The 17,954-nt window shown below is 41.4% G+C and overlaps 1 protein-coding gene and 16 non-coding genes across 17 annotated transcripts in view; 16 read left to right on the top strand and 1 right to left on the bottom strand.

Annotated features, from left to right (window-relative positions):
* LOC133608962 (uncharacterized) overlaps window positions 1-17,954 on the bottom strand; it is a 73,430-nt gene that overhangs the window by 35,764 nt on the left and 19,712 nt on the right. Inside the window, exons 10-18 of the mRNA XM_072913402.1 lie at window positions 8,382-8,520; window positions 8,201-8,311; window positions 8,024-8,093; window positions 5,958-6,095; window positions 4,017-4,181; window positions 3,847-3,941; window positions 3,644-3,770; window positions 3,302-3,554; window positions 1,906-1,955 (exon numbers count right to left, since the gene is read on the bottom strand). Of these exons, the coding sequence (XP_072769503.1) occupies window positions 1,906-1,955; window positions 3,302-3,554; window positions 3,644-3,770; window positions 3,847-3,941; window positions 4,017-4,181; window positions 5,958-6,095; window positions 8,024-8,093; window positions 8,201-8,311; window positions 8,382-8,520 (1,148 nt within the window). The remainder of the gene's footprint in view (window positions 1-1,905; window positions 1,956-3,301; window positions 3,555-3,643; window positions 3,771-3,846; window positions 3,942-4,016; window positions 4,182-5,957; window positions 6,096-8,023; window positions 8,094-8,200; window positions 8,312-8,381; window positions 8,521-17,954) is intronic.
* Window positions 10,151-10,224, top strand: trnat-agu (transfer RNA threonine (anticodon AGU)). The gene has a single exon. It is a non-coding gene; the product is annotated as a tRNA-Thr (tRNA).
* On the top strand, window positions 10,584-10,657 carry trnat-agu (transfer RNA threonine (anticodon AGU)). The gene has a single exon. It is a non-coding gene; the product is annotated as a tRNA-Thr (tRNA).
* trnat-agu (transfer RNA threonine (anticodon AGU)) lies at window positions 10,852-10,925 on the top strand. The gene has a single exon. It is a non-coding gene; the product is annotated as a tRNA-Thr (tRNA).
* Window positions 12,039-12,112, top strand: trnat-agu (transfer RNA threonine (anticodon AGU)). Its single transcript has one exon. It is a non-coding gene; the product is annotated as a tRNA-Thr (tRNA).
* trnat-agu (transfer RNA threonine (anticodon AGU)) lies at window positions 12,459-12,532 on the top strand. The gene has a single exon. It is a non-coding gene; the product is annotated as a tRNA-Thr (tRNA).
* On the top strand, window positions 12,892-12,965 carry trnat-agu (transfer RNA threonine (anticodon AGU)). The gene has a single exon. It is a non-coding gene; the product is annotated as a tRNA-Thr (tRNA).
* Window positions 13,311-13,384, top strand: trnat-agu (transfer RNA threonine (anticodon AGU)). Its single transcript has one exon. It is a non-coding gene; the product is annotated as a tRNA-Thr (tRNA).
* Window positions 13,972-14,045, top strand: trnat-agu (transfer RNA threonine (anticodon AGU)). The gene has a single exon. It is a non-coding gene; the product is annotated as a tRNA-Thr (tRNA).
* Window positions 14,392-14,465, top strand: trnat-agu (transfer RNA threonine (anticodon AGU)). The gene has a single exon. It is a non-coding gene; the product is annotated as a tRNA-Thr (tRNA).
* Window positions 15,053-15,126, top strand: trnat-agu (transfer RNA threonine (anticodon AGU)). The gene has a single exon. It is a non-coding gene; the product is annotated as a tRNA-Thr (tRNA).
* Window positions 15,479-15,552, top strand: trnat-agu (transfer RNA threonine (anticodon AGU)). Its single transcript has one exon. It is a non-coding gene; the product is annotated as a tRNA-Thr (tRNA).
* On the top strand, window positions 15,893-15,966 carry trnat-agu (transfer RNA threonine (anticodon AGU)). Its single transcript has one exon. It is a non-coding gene; the product is annotated as a tRNA-Thr (tRNA).
* Window positions 16,320-16,393, top strand: trnat-agu (transfer RNA threonine (anticodon AGU)). The gene has a single exon. It is a non-coding gene; the product is annotated as a tRNA-Thr (tRNA).
* trnat-agu (transfer RNA threonine (anticodon AGU)) lies at window positions 16,754-16,827 on the top strand. The gene has a single exon. It is a non-coding gene; the product is annotated as a tRNA-Thr (tRNA).
* trnat-agu (transfer RNA threonine (anticodon AGU)) lies at window positions 17,169-17,242 on the top strand. The gene has a single exon. It is a non-coding gene; the product is annotated as a tRNA-Thr (tRNA).
* trnat-agu (transfer RNA threonine (anticodon AGU)) lies at window positions 17,602-17,675 on the top strand. The gene has a single exon. It is a non-coding gene; the product is annotated as a tRNA-Thr (tRNA).

Genomic DNA, 17,954 nt, shown 5'->3' with positions numbered 1-17,954 from the left:
AAAGCAAGTTATAAAATTGTGCACTGTAAAAATGATAATAATCCGTAAAATTCTGGCAACTTTTTAACAAAAAATTAACAATTTTGTAATACACCATAAAATCAACAACTCTAGATTTTACTGTAAAAAAGAGTGGTACTGTTTTTCCATTCCATTTACAGTAATATGCCGTAAAAAAACACTGCAACTTTTACAATAAAATTCTCGTATGTTGAAGCACAGTACAATCCATCAAGCGGTGCGACTTCATAGCTTACCAAAGTTGTACTAAAACATTTTGATAGATTTTTAATGTTCTATATTTTCAATGGAACATACAAAATGTTGGTGTTGTTTACTTGAGTCAAGTTGCAGTCTACACGTATCTCTTATGTGTGACTGCCATCTGCTGGTCACACTCATCATTTCACCATGTACCAAATAAAATAGCTTCGAGGTCAGTAAGCACAACCAAAATTATTCCATACATTAGGCGCACTGGGTTATAAGGCGCACTGTCGAGTTTTGAGAAAATGAAAGGATTTTAAGTGCGCCTTATAGTCCGAAAAATACGGTAACTTGGCTGTTTACATTAAGGAGTTTTGTGATTTTTAAACCGTGGCTGCACCACAGGGCTAGTGTCACTGTGTGTGGGTGTTGCCAAGGTGGCTATAAATGAGAACAGTTCAACTAGTTATTGCTATTTTGCCTTTGTTACGTAATAGAAAGTTCATCCATTATTGCCTTGTTATGTTTGTTCATACACAGTACTGTATAGCGCTTTATATTGTGTTCCAAGTGGACAAAATTTAGTAACTTTTTATTTATATTTACTAGGGGTGTAACGGTACGTGTATTTGTATTGAACCGTTTCGGTACGGGGGTTTCGGTTCGGTGCGGAGGTGTACCGAACGATTTTCCACACGGACATATTAAGTAGCGTACTGCACGTTGTGTTAACAATACTCAAAATGCCGGACATTTGAGGCATTTAAGAAACTCTGCCCGGACAGCCCCGCAAAAGAGGACATGTCTGGTGAAAAGAGGACGTATGGTAAGTCTATCGTAGCCTGGTCACTGCTTTTGCGGGGCTGTCCGGGCGGAGTTTCTTAAATGCCTCAAATGTCCGGAATTTTGAGTTATGGTTGCGTGTATTTTCAATGTACGTTCAGGGTTAAGAAGGGGTTAAAAACAAAACTAATTGTGCACGCAGCAGCATTCGTGAGGGAGGGGCAGAGAGCGAGAGAGCGAGAGAGTTATGATAAACGCGCATGCGTCGCCAGGCTCTGCTTTTTATCCATAGATTTATCAGATTTAATTTTTTATTATCTATAGCAGGGGTGTCAAAAGTGTGCCCCGGAGGCCATTTGCGGCCCACACCTAATGTTTTAAAGGCCCACGGCACATTCTAAAAATACTATTAAAATAAACAAAAACATAACAAAAGTGAAATAAAAAAGCTTAAAGGTGAAATGTAATTTAGAAAAAGTTGCAATGTTGACTAATAAAACAAAGCTGTTTTTTTTTCTTTCAAACTGTCATTGCTCAAAACATAATATTGAATCAAAATCAATGTTATTATGAATTATTGACCTATCCAAGGTTCTGATTACTTCACATCAAATATTCCACTATGAAAAATATTTTTGGTGGAAGATTTTGCAAATTTGGTAAATAAATAATCAAAAAATGTATATTTTGTTGTTTTCTTACTGTACCGAAAATGAACCAAACCGTGACCTCTTAACCGAGGTACTTACCGAACTGAAATGTTTGTGTGCCGTTACACCCCTAATATTTACATTGTTTCTTGTGGAGAAATTTGCTTCAATCAACTTTCCTATTTACGCACCCGGTTCAAGAACCAACTAAGTTTGTAAATCGAGGTTTCACTGTACTAAGAGCAACTGGTAAAAAGAGACGTACACAGTGTCGGCACTCCTCCAGGGCAGCTGAGTTCGCCATGTCTGCAGATGCTGAGACAGAAAGACACAAGATTTTTAACCTATTAACATTTTGCAGCTCTTTAAAGGCCTACTGAAACCCACTACTACCGACCACGCAGTCTGATAGTTTATATGTCAATGATGAAATCTTAACATTGCAACACATGCCAATACAGTCGGGTTAGCTTACTAAAGAGCAATTTTAAATTTTGCGCGAAATATCCTGCTGAAAACGTCTCGGTATGATGACGTCAGCGGGTGACGTCGCGGATTGTAGAGGACATTTTGGGACAGCATGGTGGCCAGCTATTAAGTCGTCTGTTTTCATCACAAAATTCCACAGTATTCTGGACATCTGTGTTGGTGAATCTTTTGCAATTTGTTCAATGAACAATGGAGACAGCAAAGAAGAAAGCTGTAGGTGGGAAGCGGTGTATTGCGGGCGGCTGCAGCAACACAAACACAGCCGGTGTTTCATTGTTTACATTCCCGAAAGATGACAGTCAAGCTTTACCATTGGCCTGTGGAGAACGGGGACAACAGAGACTCTTACCAGGAGGACTTTGAGTTGGATGCGCAGAAGCGGTACCGTGAGTACGCATGCAGCTGCGGCTTCCAAACATTTGATCGCTTGCCTGTACGTGCGTGCCGCTATGTGCATGTCACGTACGTAACTTTGGGGACTTTGAGGAAATATATGTGCTGTATGAACTTTGGGGAGGTGAACGATACTTTGGGCTGTGGGATTGAGTATGTTGTGCAGGTGTTTGAGTTGTATTGGTGGATTATATGGACGCGAGGGAGGAGGTGTTTGTTATGCGGGATTAATTTGTGGCATATTAAATATAAGCCTGGTTGTGTTGTGGCTAATAGAGTATATATATGTCTTGTGTTTATTTACTGTTTTAGTCATTCCCAGCTGAATATCAGGTCCCACCCGCCTCTCACAGCATCTTCCCTATCTGAATCGCTCCCACTGCCCTCTAGTCCTTCACTCTCACTTTCCTCATCCACGAATCTTTCATCCTCGCTCAAATTAATGGGGAAATCGTCGCTTTCTCGGTCCGAATCGCTCTCGCTGCTGGTGGCCATGATTGTAAACAATGTGCGGATGTGAGGCGCTCCACAACCTGTGACGTCGCGCTACTCGTCTGCTACTTCTGGTACAGGCAAGGCTTTTTTATCAGCAACCAAAAGTTGCAAACTTTATCGTCGATGTTCTCTACTAAATCCTTTCAGCAAAAATATGGCAATATCGCGAAATGATCAAGTATGACACATAGAATGGACCTGCTATCCCCGTTTAAACAAGAAAATCGCATTTCAGTAGGCCTTTAAGAACGAGATAGCTAATGCAATTTTTAAAATGTTTATACCATGTACATCCTTCGCTGATGATCGCTTCGCCGTGCGGAATGACGCTGTCTTTGACGTAACAGGGACAAGAGGCGGGGGACACGCACTGTCCTCGCTCGTCCATGTAGCTTCCTTCCGCGCAGCCGCAGCCGTCCACCGCCGTGAAGCCGGCCTGGCACGAGTAGTCCGGCTGGCTGCGGGAGCGGCAGGTGCGAGCGCAGCTGGTCATGTTGTATCGGTACACCGTGCTCGCCGGACATGACGAGAACCGGCCTGGTTTGGAGACAGGAGGAGAATTTTAGTGGGTGAAGATGGCGTTCATACCAGCGGAAAGTCGCGTGTTGTCAATGACATGGACTGACCACATGCGGTGGTCCTCCACTCGCTGATCTGGATCCCGGCCGCTGAGCAGGCGTACACGTAGGCGGACACGGCAGCACACATGCACTGCTCAGTGTCGTCACAGTTGCAGGTGTCATATATGCAGTTCTGCGAGGACACGCCATCATCATCAGATGCAGTTAGTGCCTTCAAAGCGAGGCAGGGGGCTTTGGAAGTCACTCACGTCTTTGAAGGCGTCGGGGCTGACGACGGAGTGGCAGGTGGCGAAGGCTGAGCTGGGATCAGTTAGCTTGGAGCACCAGTACTGAGCATAGCTCTCTGAGAAGCAACAAACATTGACGTTTTGAAAATTTGCATCAGCTGGCGTGACCCCGGCGTGCGCGCTTGGCGGACCTTTGCTGATGCCGTGACTGCAGGGGTGTCCGAAGCGCGTGTTGACGTCCGGGCAGCCGGCTCTGGTTTTCCATGTGTTGGCGAAGGCGGCAGCTGTGCCCTCTACTAGACCGCTTATCACGCGGAAGTCGTCGCTCATGATGTTGTTGAAGTTGCCACACAATCCTACACACACACACACACACACACACACACACATGCGAGGGGGTTGAGTAAAAATATTCAGTCGAAGGCTGGACTCCCGGGGATGGGGTCCAGACTGAGACCAGGAAGAAAAAAAACAATAGCCATAGCACACACAAACAAGTTACAAAGAATACACAAGACTTGCAACAGAGTCAATTTGAATCCCTCCTTTTTGGGACCACCCTAATTTAGATAGATTTTGATACCAGGGGTGCAAATGAGACATCATTAGATGCCATGGTTTTCCGTATTGGGACCATGATTTTGGTCCTAACTTGTTCACCGGTCCTCATATGGAAGCAACTTTTCCTTGTTGATGTCTCAAGAAGGGTAGGAATACAAGAACACACACACACACACACACACACACACACACACACACACACACACACACACACACACACACACACATTATTGTATTTGTTACCTCCTTGAGACCTCCGAATAATGCCTACCTCTTTAGGACCACCCTTTCTAGATATATAAAGATTTGTGTTTACAACATTAATAACATATACATACTATACAATTATAAAAAAGCTTGTTGTGAAAAATGAGATGGAATTTCACAAGAAAAAGGTCACAGTTTCACAAGAAAAACTTAGACTTTTGGCAGTATTATAACAAAAGTCGTAATTTTACTCAACGCAAGTCAAAATTTTACAAGAAAAACAATCGTGCAATATCAAGATAAAAGTTGGAATGCTACTCGATAACAGTCGCAGTTTTACAAGAAAAGCTTGAAATGTTGGCAATTTTATGAAAAAAGTTGTAATTTTACGCTGCATAAGTCACAATTTTATAAGAAAACTAACATTTTGGCAATATTATAATAATAATCTGAATATTTACTTGGCAAAATTATGACAAATGTCATAATTTTACTTTAAAAATGTCACTATTTTACAAGAACAACAAAAAAATTGGCAATATTGTGATAAAAGTCAGAATTTTATATGTTAAATGTCACAATTTCGCATTAAAAAGTAATCATTTTACATTAAAAAGTAATAATTTTACGAGAAAATATTGCAATATTACAGAAACAGAAAGAATACGAGAAATTGTTCCCAATTTTATAAGAAAAAAGTCGACACATTGTGAGAAGAAGACTACTTTTAGTAAAAAATAAAAAAATAAAAATGAATTTTTTGTTTGTAATTGGTTTTTAATCTTCATTATTTACTTAAAGTTATTACAGTATGTCTCTCTCTCTCTCTCTCTCTCTCTCTATATATATATATATATATATATATATATATATATATATATATATATATATATATATATATATATATATATATATATATATATATATATATATATTTATTTTATTGTTTTTTATTAATTTTGGCCAAATTAATTTCTTACACACACTTGTTATTATATATGTTCACCAGAGGGGGAGCACTTCGAATTTATACACACACTTGTTATTTCACATTTTGACCAGAGGGGGAGAACTTTTAAAACCGACACACAGTCAATTTGAAAAATCCCTCCTTTTTGGGACCACCCTCATTTTGATAGATTTCACCACCAGGGGTACAAATGAGACATTCTCTATTAGATGCAATGGTTTTCGTATTGGGACCATGATTTATGTCCCAACTTGTTCACACCTCCTCATATGGAAGGTACTTTTTCTTGTTGATGTCTCAAGAAGGGTAGAAATACAAGAACACACACACAGATAAACACTCGCTGCCGAAAACGTAAAAATAAAAAAAAAGGTGTAACATGTTTCCAATTTACCTGAGGTGCTTCCTTTCATTGAGGTGGGGGCTGACAGGAAGACCTGCATTAGCGGGGTCAGTTGGACCGCCAGTTTCAGGCCAAGCTTGGTGCTGATGAAGATGTAGAAGGAGGATGGCTGGAAGATGCTAATCTCGGCTGTGGCATGAAAAGAGCACACAAAGTTCTTGAAATTTTAAGAAAATATATCAATCATACAATTAAACTGTGTTGGCAATGCTCCTTGTGGTAGGAGATGGTATGACCAGAGGGAGGAATTACAGTTGTATGTAGGGATGGGTACCTTGGTACCTTGGTACCTTGGATCTTTGGGCACCACAGTATTCGATTTAATGTAAAATGATGGGGCAGGTCATGTAAAATGATGTGGCAGGTCATGTAAAATGATGGGGCAGGTCATGTAAAATAAAGTGGCAGGCCATCTAAATGAAAGTGTCAGGTCATGTAAAATAAAGTGGCAGGTCCTGTAAAATAAAGTGGCAGGTCATGTAAAATGTGGCAGGCCATTTAAATTGATACGGCAGGCCATATAAAATAAAGGGGCAGGTCATGTAAAATAAAGTGGCAGGACATGTAAAATGATGTGGCAGGCCATATAAAAGGTTGTGGCAGGCCATGTAAAATTATGTGGCTGGCCATGTAAATTGATGTGGCAGGCCATGTAAAATGATGTGGCAGGGCATGTAAAATCAAGTGGCAGGGCATGTAAAATCAAGTGGCAGGTCATGTGAAATAAAGTGGCAGGTCATGAGAAATAAAATGGCAGGTCATGTAAAATAAAGTGGCAGGTCATGTAAAATGATGTGGCAGGTCATGTAAAATGATGTGGCAGGTCATGTAAAATGATGTGGCAGGCCATGTAAAATGATACGGCAGGCCATATAAAATAATGTGGCAGGCCATGTAAATCAAAGTGGCAGGTCATGTAAAATGATGTGGCAGGTCATGTAAAATGATGTGGCAGGTCATGTAAAATGATGTGGCAGGCCATGTAAAATGATATGGCAGGCCATAGGCCATATAAAATAATGTGGCAGGCCATGTAAATCAAAGTGGCAGGTCATGTAAAATGATGTGGCTGGTCATGCAAAATGATGTGGCAGGTCATGTAAAATGATGTGGCAGGCCATGTAAAATGATACGGCAGGCCATATAAAATAATGTGGCAGGCCATGTAAATCAAAGTGGCAGGTCATGTAAAATGATGTGGCTGGTCATGCAAAATGATGTGGCAGGCCATGTAAAATGATGTGGCAGGCCATCTAAAATGATGTGGCAGGCCATGTAAATCAAAGTGGCAGGTCATGTAAAATGATGTGGCAGGCCATCTAAAATGATGTGGCAGGCCATGTAAAATGATGTGGCAGGCCATGTAAAATGATGTGGCAGGCCATGTAAAATGATGTGGCAGGTCATGTAAAATGATGTGGCTGGTCATGTAAAATGATGTGGCAGGCCATCTAAAATGATGTGGCAGGCCATGTAAAATGATGTGGCAGGCCATGTAAAATGATGTGGCAGGCCATGTAAAATGATGTGGCAGGCCATGTAAAATGATACGGCAGGCCATATAAAATAAAGTGGCAGTCCATGTAAATCAAAGTGGCAGGCCATGTAAATCAATGTGACAGGTCATGTAAAATAAAGTCGCAGGTCATGTAAAATGATGTGGCAGGCTATTTAAATGATACGATAGGCCATTTAAAATAAGGTGGCAGGCCATGTAAATCAAAGTAGCAGGTCATGTAAAAAAAAGTGTCAGGTCCTGTAAAATAAAGTGACAAGTCATGTAAAATGTGGCAGGCCATTTAAATTTATACGACAGGCAATATCAAATAAAGTGGCAAGCCATGTAAAATTATGTGGAAGGTGATGTAAAATGATACGACAGGCCATATAAAATAAATTGGCAGGCCGAGTAAATCAAAGTGGTAGGTCAGTAAAAATTAAGTGGCAGGTGTAAAATGTTGTGGCACATGTGTATTAGAGTATTAGAATCAATCCCACAAAGTATTAGACTTTTTGACTGAATTCAACAAAGTATTTGAGTATTTGTGCAAACTCACATGTGAAGAGAGGCAGCTGAGACAGGATGTGGTTGACAAAGACTTGTCCAGAAGCATGGATTTTAACCACCTGTCCACCAGCAGAAAGCGTCAAGAGTCAAGGTGTGTTCGTCGGCATGGCAACGAGTACAGCGACAGGACGGTCAACACAGGTGATGTCCGCTGGGCGAAACGTACCAGAGACTTGCTGTTCAAGGCCAGCGTCACTGCTCTGAGGCAGGTTTGACTGTCAGTCAGACCACACTGGGCGAGGTCCACCAGCACCGTGTACAAGGACCCGTCACTCTGCTGTAAAAAGTGCACATTGTCAAGTCACAATTGGTCCTCCGTGCCGCTCCCTCCTGTGCGCTAACGCTACCTTGGCCAAGACGTAGGTGCAGTCCCCGTGGAAGGTGTACACTTTGTCATCAAAGGTGCTGATGTGGGCCCCGCCCTCCAGGGAGCAGCTCCCGGGACAGTTGTCCTCTGTGCACCTCCAGTGACCACTCTCACACACACTGGGATGGAACACACAACAGTGTTAGTTTGTTTTAACATTTCCTATAAAGCACATTCTTAAAGGTTCTTAAGGTTTTTGACCTCGGGGCCCAAATCTTCCAATACAGACGAGCCTGGGCGCACTCAAATATAAATTAGCAAACTTACTTTTGTTTTTAATTGTATTCAATAATAATATCTGTGGAGGGAGGTGTGGCCAGCGCGCCTGCAGGAGCGAAGGTCACCGCCTCTGTATATGGTGCTGAGGATGAGCACCATCGGATAGGGGCGGGGCATGGGCTGACGGCGAGACACAGCTGGCAGGTGATTAGATTGTGTGGCCGTGCGCAACCCGAGGGTCCCTGGTTCAATCCCCACCTAGTACCAACCTCGTCATGTCCGTTGTGTCCTGAGCAAGACACTTCACCCTTGCTCCTGATGGGTGCTGGTTAGCGCCTTGCATGGCAGCTCCCTCCATCAGTGTGTGAATGTGTGTGTGAATGGGTAAATGTGGAAGTAGTGTCAAAGCGCTTTGAGTACCTTAAAGGTAGAAAAGCGCTATACAAGTACAACCCATTTATCATTTATTTATTTATCTAATCATCTGTTGTCTTTAACAGTAAGCGGCCGGGAGCAGGAAGGGAAGGAAGGATACGGACGTGGCTGAAAAGTCGCGTCCTGCTGGATAAAAAACTCGTGATAGAATCTATGTACATTAAAACTTTGTTCAACTTTGCACGCCTGGTTCCTGTGAAGTGTATGTCAGTGGGACCGCTCGGAAGCGACTTCCACAATATCTAACTTACTTACAGTTTAGCATGATAAACCTTGTCAAATTATATGAAAGCATGTGTTAATCACAAAGAAAATAATCAACAACTAGGTCAGGTTAATTACAAAAATAAATACTAATCAAATACACTGTTAATCTAGTTAAAAGTAAAGTTGCAAGAGGTACTGTGGCTTAGTTGGTTAATGCTCCTGTCTAGTAAACAGGAGATCCTGTTTTCAAATCCCAGCAGTGCCTTTTAGGGCGGCACAAACTCTGTATGCAAAGACAAATTCCAATGTCTACTAATCGAACTAATAAAATTTGGAAATGGTTGCTTTCGAATAGCTGTGAATCTGCTTAATTACCACTTCTGGTGCTACATTGCACATTTTTACAGATTTGATTGTCAATGAAATCTGTAAGAATGTGCAGATTGGATAGGTTAACTCAGGTGGCGTGGTGGGTTAGTTGGTTAAAGTGCCTGTCTAATAAACAAGAGATCATGGGTTAAAATCCTAGCAGTGCCTTTTAGGGCAGCATAAACTCTGTATGCAAAGACAAACCCCACTGTCTACCAATCGAACTAATGAAATTTTGAGTTTTTTCCCTTTCCATATTGCTGTGAATAGCTGTGAATCTGCTAAAATACCACTTCTGGTGCTACATTGCACATTTTACAGATTTGATTGTCAATCAAATCTGCACATTTTTACAGATTTGATTGTCAATCTCATGTGGTGCTGTGGTTTAGTTGGTTAAAGTGCCTGTCTAGTATACATGAGATTCTAGGTTCAAATCCCAGTGGTTCCTTTTGAGGTGAAAGTAGCTCAGTGCGTGGAAGTTTTAGAATGAATCTATTGAACAGAAGACTTGCAAGCGGTGCTGTGGCTTAGTTGGTTAAAACGCCTGTCTCGTAAACAGGAGATCCTGGGTTCAAATCCCAGCAGTGCCTTGTGAGGTAGCACAAACTGTGTACGCAAAGACAAATCCCACTGTCTACCTATCGAACTACTTAAAATTGGAGTCTTTTCCCTTTCCATGTTGCTTTCGAAGAGCTGTGGATCTGCTTAAATACCACTTCTGGTGCCACATTGCACATTTTACAGATTTGATTGTCAATCAAATCTGCAAATTTTTACAGATATCATTGTCAATCTCAGGTGGTGCTGTGGTTGCTGTTGCTGTTGGTTAAAGTGCCTGTCTAGTACATAGGAGATTCTCGGTTAAAATCCCAGTGGTTCCTTTTGAGGTGAAAGTAGCTCAGTGCGTGGAAGTTTTAAAATTAATTTATTCAACAGAAGACCTGCAAGTGGTGCTGTGGCTTAGTTGGTTAAAGCACCTGTCTAGTAAACAGGAGATCCTGGGTTCAAATCCCAGCAGTGCCTTTTAGAGCAGCACAACCTCTGTATGCAAAGACAAACTTCACTGTCTACTAATCGAAATAATGAAATGTGGAGATCTTTCCCTTTCCATATTGCTTTTGAATAGCTGTGAATCTGCTTAAATACCACTTCTGGTGCTACATTGCAAACTTTTACAGTTTTGATTGTCAATCTCAGAGAACAGTTAAAATGCAAGCGGTGCTGTGGATTAGTTGGTTAAAGCGCCTGTCTAGTAAACAGGAGATCCTGGGTTCAAATCCCAGCAGTGCCTTTTGGGGCAGCACAACCTCTGTATGCAAAGACAAACGTCACTGTCTACTAATCAAAATAATGAAATTTGGAGATGGTTGTTTTCGAATAGCTGTGAATCTGCTTAAATACCACTTCTGGTGCTACATTGCAAAGTTTTACAGATTTAATTGTCAATCAGATCTGCACATTTTTACAGTTTTGATTGTCAATCTCAGGTGGTGCTGAGGCTTAGTTGGTTAAAGTGCCTATTTAGTGTACATGAGATTCTAGGATCAAATCCCAGTGGTTCCTTTTGAGGTGAAAATAGCTCAGTGCGTGGAAGTTTTAGAATTAATCTATTCAACAGAAGACTTGCAAGCGGTGCTGTGGCTTAGGGGGTTAAAGCGCCTGTCTAGTAAACAGGCGATCCTGGGTTCAAATCCAAGCAGTTCCTTGTAGGGCAGCACAAGCTCTGTATGCAAAGACAAATCCCACTGTCTACTAATCGAAATAATGAAATTTGGAGATGGTTGTTTTCGAATAGCTGTGAATCTGCTTAAATACCACTTCTGGTGCTACTTTGCAAAGTTTTACAGATTTGATTGTCAATCTGGCAGCACGGTGGCGGAGGGGTTAGTGCGTCTGCCTCACAATACGAAGGTCCTGAGTAGTCGTGAGTTCAATCCCGGCCTCGGGATCTTTCTGTGTGGAGTTTGCATGTTCTCCCCGTGCCTGCGTGGGTTCCCTCCGGGTACTCCGGCTTCCTCCCACCTCCAAAGACATGCACCTGGGGATAGGCTGATTGGCAACACTAAATTGGCCCTAGTGTGTGAATGTGAGTGTGAATGTTATCTGTCTATCTGTGTTGGCCCTGCGATGAGGTGGTGACTTGTCCAGGGTGTACCCCGCCTTCCGCCCGATTGTAGCTGAGATAGGCTCCAGCGCCCCCCGCGACCCCGAAGGGACTAAGCGGTAGAAAATGGATGGATGGATGGATTGTCAATCTCAGGTGGTGCTGAGGCTTAGTTGGTTAAAGCGCCTGTTTAGTATACAGGAGATTCTGGGATCAAATCCCAGTGGTTCCTTTTGAGGTGAAAGTAGCTCAGTGTGTAGAAATTTTAGAATTAATCTATTCAACAAAGGACTTGCAAGCGGTGCTGTGGCTTAGTTGGTTAAAGCGCCTGTCTAGTAAACAGGAAGTCCTGGGTTCAAATCCCAGCAGTACCTTGTAGGTTAGCACAAACTGTGTACGCAAAGACAAATCCTACTGTCTACCAATTGAGCTACTTACATTTGGAGATTTTTCCCTTTCCATGTTGCTTTCGAATAGCTGTGAATCTGCTTAAATACCACTTCTGGTGCTACATTGCTATAGATTAGATTGTCAATCGAATCTGCAAACTTTTACAGATTTCATTGTCAATCTCAGGTGGTGCTGTGGCTTAGTTGGTTAAAGTGCCTGTCTAGTATACAGGAGATTCTAGGTTAAAATCCCAGTGGTTCTTTTTGAGGTGAAAGTAGCTCAGGCCGTGGAAGTTTTAGAATTAATCTATTCAACAGAAGACTTGTATGTGGTGCTGTGGCTTAGTTGGTTAAAGCGCCTGTCTAGTAAACAGGAGATCCTGGGTTCAAATCCCAGCAGTGCCTTTAAGGGCAGCACAAACGCTGTTTGCAAAGACAAACTTCACTGTCTACTAATCGAAATAATGAAATTTAGAGATGGTTGTTTTCGAATAGCTGTGAATCTGCTTAAATACCACTTCTGGTGCTACATTGCAAACTTTTACAGATTTGATTGTCAATCAGATCTGCAAATTTTTACAGTTTTGATTGTCAGTCTCAGGAGAACAGATAACTTGCAAGCAGTTCTATGGCTTAGTTGGTTAAAGTGTCTGTCTAGTTTACATGAGATTCTAGGTTCAAATCCCAGTGGTTCCTTTTGAGGTGAAAGTAGCTCAGTGCGTGGAAGTTTTAGAATTAATCTATTCAACAGAAAACTTGCAAGCGGTGCTGTGGCTTAGTTGGTTAAAGTGCCTGTCTAGTAAACAGGAGATCCTGGGTTCAAATCCCAGCAGTGCCTTTTCGGGCAGCACAAACTCTGTACGCAAAGACAAATCCCACTGTCTACCAATCGAACTACTTAAAATTGGAGTCTTTTCCCTTTCCATGTTGCTTTCGAAGAGCTGTGGATCTGCTTAAATACCACTTCTGGTGCTACATTGCTACAGATTTGATTGTCAATCAAATCTGCAAATTCTTAGAGATTTGATTGTCAATCTCAGGTGGTTCTGTGGATTATTGGTTAAAGTGCCTGTCTAGTATACAGGAGATTCTGGGTTCAAATCCCAGTGGTTCCTTTTGAGGTGAAAGTAGCTCAGTGCGTGGAAGTTTTAGAATTAATCTAGTCAACAGAAAACTTGCAAGCGGTGCTGTGGCTTAGTTGGTTAAAGCGCCTGTCTAGTAAACAGGAGATCCTGGGTTCAAATCCCAGCAGTACCTTTTAGGGCAGCACAAACTCCGTGTGCAAAGAAAAATCCCACTGTCTATTAATCGAACTAATGAAATTTGGAGATGGTTGCTTTCGAATAGCTGTGAATCTGCTTAAATAACACTTATGCTGCTAGATTGCACATTTTTACAGATTTGATTGGCAATCTCAGGGGAAGCTGTGGCTTAGTTGGTTAAAGTGCCTGTCTAGTAACAGGAGAGCCTGTGTTTGAATCCGAGCAGTGCCTTTTAGGGCAGCACAAACTGTATGCAAAGACAAATCCCACTGTCTACCAATTAAACTAATGACATTTGGAGATGTTTGCCTTTCTGTGTTGCTTTCAAATAGCTGTGAATCTGCTTAAATACCACTTCCGGTGCTACATTGCAAATTTTTACAGATTTGATTGTCAATCAGATCTGCAAATGTTTGCAGTTTTGATTGTCAATCTCAGGTGGTGCTGTGGTTTAGTTGGTTAAAGTGCCTGTTTAGTATACATGAGATTCAAGGATCAGATCCCAGTGGTTCCTTTTGAGGTGAAAGTAGCTCAGTGCGTGGAAGTTTTAGAATTAATCTATTCAACAAAAGACTTGCAAGCGGTGCTATGGCTTAGTTGGTTAAAGCGCCTGTCTAGTAAATAGGAGATCCTGGGTTCAAATCCCAGCAGTGCCTTGTAGGGTAGCACAAACTGTGTACGCAAAGACAAATCCTACTGCCTACCAATTGAACTAATTACATTTGGAGATTTTTCCCTTTCCATGTTGCTTTCGAATAGCTGTGAATCTGCTTAAATACCACTTCTGGTGCTACATTGTTACAGATTTGATTGTCAATCGAATCTGCAAATTTTTACAGATTTCATTGTCAATCTCAGGTGGTGCTGTGGCTTCGTTGGTTAAAGTGCCTGTCTAGTATACAGGAGATTCTAGGTTAAAATCCCAGTGGTTCCTTTTGAGGTGAAAGTAGCTCAGTGCGTGGAAGTTTTAGAATTAATCTAGTCAACAGAAAACTTGCAAGCGGTGCTGTGGCTTAGTTGGTTAAAGCGCCTGTCTAGTAAACAGGAGATCCTGGGTTCAAATCCCAGCAGTACCTTTTAGGGCAGCACAAACTCCGTGTGCAAAGACAAATCCCACTGTCTATTAATCGAACTAATGAAATTTGGAGATGGTTGCTTTCGAATAGCTGTGAATCTGCTTAAATAACACTTATGCTGCTACATTGCACATTTTTACAGATTTGATTGGCAATCTCAGGGGACGCTGTGGCTTAGTTGGTTAAAGTGCCTGTCTAGTAACAGGAGAGCCTGTGTTTGAATCCGAGCAGTGCCTTTTAGGGCAGCACAAACTGTATGCAAAGACAAATCCCACTGTCTACCAATTAAACTAATGACATTTGGAGATGTTTGCCTTTCTGTGTTGCTTTCAAATAGCTGTGAATCTGCTTAAATACCACTTCCGATGCTACATTGCAAATTTTTACAGATTTGATTGTCAATCAGATCTGCAAATGTTTGCAGTTTTGATTGTCAATCTCAGGTGGTGCTGTGGCTTCGTTGGTTAAAGTGCCTGTTTAGTATACATGAGATTCAAGGATCAGATCCCAGTGGTTCCTTTTGAGGTGAAAGTAGCTCAGTGCGTGGAAGTTTTAGAATTAATCTATTCAACAGGAAACTTGCAAGTGGTGCTGTGGCTTAATTGGTTAAAGCGCCTGTCTAGTAAACAGGAGATCCTGGGTTCAAATCCCAGCAGTGCCTTGTAGGGTAGCACAAACTGTGTACGCAAAAACAAATCCTATTGTCTACCAATTGAACTAATTACATTTGGAGGTTTTTCCCTTTCCATGTTGCTTTCGAATAGCTGTGAATCTGCTTAAATACCACTTCTGGTGCTATTTTGCACATTTTACGGATTAGATTGTCAATCGAATCTGCAAATTTTTACAGATTTAATTGTCAATCTCAGGTGGTGCTGTGGCTTAGTTGGTTAAAGTGCCTGTCTAGTACACAGGAGGTTCTAGGTTAAAATCCCAGTGGTTCCTTTTGAGGTGAAAGTAGCTCAGGGCGTGGAAGTTTTAGAATTAATCTAGTCAACAGGAGACTTGTATGCAGTGCTGTGGCTTAGTTGGTTAAAGTACCTGTCTAGTAAACAGGAGATCCTGGGTTCAAATCCCAGCAGTGCCTTTAAGGGCAGCACAAACTCTGTTTGCAAAGACAAACTTCACTGTCTACTAATTGAAATAATGAAATTTAGAGATGGTTGTTTTCGAATAGCTGTGAATCTGCTTAAATATCACTTCTGGTGCTACTTTGCAAAGTTTTACAGATTTGATTGTCAATCAGATCTGCAAATTTTTACAATTTTGATTGTCAATCTCAGGTGGTGCTGAGGCTTAGTTGGTTAAAGCGCCTGTTTAGTATACAGGAGATTCTAGGATCAAATCCCAGTGGTTCCTTTTGAGGTGAAAGTAGCTCAGTGCATAGAAGTTTTAGCATTAATCTATTCAACAAAAGTCTTGCAAGCGGTGCTGTGGCTTAGTTGGTTAAAGCGTCTGTCTAGTAAACAGGAAATCCTGGGTTCAAATCCCAGCAGTACCTTGTTGGGTAGCACAAACTGTGTACGCAAAGACAAATCCTACTGTCTACCAATTGAACTAATTACATTTGGAGATTTTTCCCTTTCCATGTTGCTTTCGAATAGCTGTGAATCTGCTTAAATACCACTTCTGGTGCTACATTGCACATTGCTACAGATTAGATTGTCAATCGAATCTGCAAACTTTTACAGATTTCATTGTCAATCTCAGGTGGTGCTGTGGCTTAGTTGGTTAAAGTGCCTGTCTAGTACACAGGAGGTTCTAGGTTAAAATCCCAGTGGTTCCTTTTGAGGTGAAAGTAGCTCAGGGCGTAGAAGTTTTAGAATTAATCTATTCAACAGAAGACTTGTATGCGGTGCTGTGGCTTAGTTGGTTAAAGCGCCTGTCTAGTAAACAGGAGATCCTGGGTTCAAATCCCAGCAGTGCCTTTAAGGGCAGCACAAACTCTGTTTGCAAAGACAAACTTCACTGTCTACTAATCGAAATAATGAAATTTAGAGATGGCTGTTTTCGAATAGCTGTGAATCTGCTTCAATACCACTACTGGTGCTACATTGCAAACTTTTACAGATTTGATTGTCAATCAGATCTGCAAATTTGTACAGTTTTTATTGTCAATCTCAGGAGAACAGATAACTTGCAAGCAGTTCTATGGCTTAGTTGGTTAAAGTGTCTGTCTAGTTTACAGGAGATTCTGGGTTCAAATCCCAGTGGTTACTTTTGGAGGTGAAAGTAGTTCAGTGCTTGTAAGTTTTAGAATTAATCTATTCAACAAATGACTTGCAAGCGGTGCTGTGGCTTAGTTGGTTAAAGCGCCTGTCTAGTAAACAGGAGATCCTGGGTTCAAATCCCAGCAGCGCCTTGGAGGGCAGCACATGCTCTGTATGCAAAGACAAATCCCACTGTCTACCAATCAAACTATTTACATTTGGAGATTTGTCGCTTTCAAATAGCTGTGAATCTGCTTAAATACCACTTCTGGTGCTACATTGCATATTGTTACAGATTTGATTGTCAATCAAATCTGCAAATTTTTACAGATTTCATTGTCAATCTCAGGTGGTGCTGTGGCTTAGTTGGATAAAGTACCTGTCTAGTAAATAGGAGATTCTGGGTTGAAATCCCAGTGGTTCCTTTTGAGGTGAAAGTAGCTCAGTGCGTGGAAGTATTAGAATTAATCTATTCAACAGAAAACTTGCAAGCGGTGCTGTGGCTTAGTTGGTTAAAGCGCCTGTCTAGTAAACAGGAGATCCTGGGTTCAAATCCCAGCAGTGCCTTTAAGGGCAGCACAAACTCTGTTTGCAAAGACAAACTTCACTGTCTACTAATCGAAATAATGAAATTTAGAGATGGCTGTTTTCGAATAGCTGTGAATCTGCTTAAATACCACTACTGGTGCTACATTGCAAACTTTTACAGATTTGATTGTCAATCAGATCTGCAAATTTTTACAGTTTTTATTGTCAATCTCAGGAGAACAGATAACTTGCAAGCAGTTCTATGGCTTAGTTGGTTAAAGTGTCTGTCTAGTTTACAGGAGATTCTGGGTTCAAATCCCAGTGGTTACTTTTGAGGTGAAAGTAGTTCAGTGCTTGTAAGTTTTAGAATTAATCTATTCAACAAATGACTTGCAAGCGGTGCTGTGGCTTAGTTGGTTAAAGCGCCTGTCTAGTAAACAGGAGATCCTGGGTTCAAATCCCAGCAGCACCTTGGAGGGCAGCACATGCTCTGTATGCAAAGACAAATCCCACTGTCTACCAATCAAACTATTTACATTTGGAGATTTGTCCCTTTCCATGTTGCTTTCAAATAGCTGTGAATCTGCTTAAATACCACTTATGGTGCTACATTGCATATTGTTACAGATTTGATTGTCAATCAAATCTGCAAATTTTTACAGATTTCATTGTCAATCTCAGGTGGTGCTGTGGCTTAGTTGGATAAAGTGCCTGTCTAGTAAATAGGAGATTCTGGGTTGAAAATCCCGGT

The sequence above is a fragment of the Nerophis lumbriciformis genome, linkage group LG06 (assembly GCF_033978685.3).
Source record: "Nerophis lumbriciformis linkage group LG06, RoL_Nlum_v2.1, whole genome shotgun sequence".
Taxonomy (NCBI): domain Eukaryota; kingdom Metazoa; phylum Chordata; class Actinopteri; order Syngnathiformes; family Syngnathidae; genus Nerophis; species Nerophis lumbriciformis.
The sequence above is the reverse complement of the archived record's forward strand: the minus strand, read 5'-3'. Positions and strand labels throughout refer to the sequence as shown.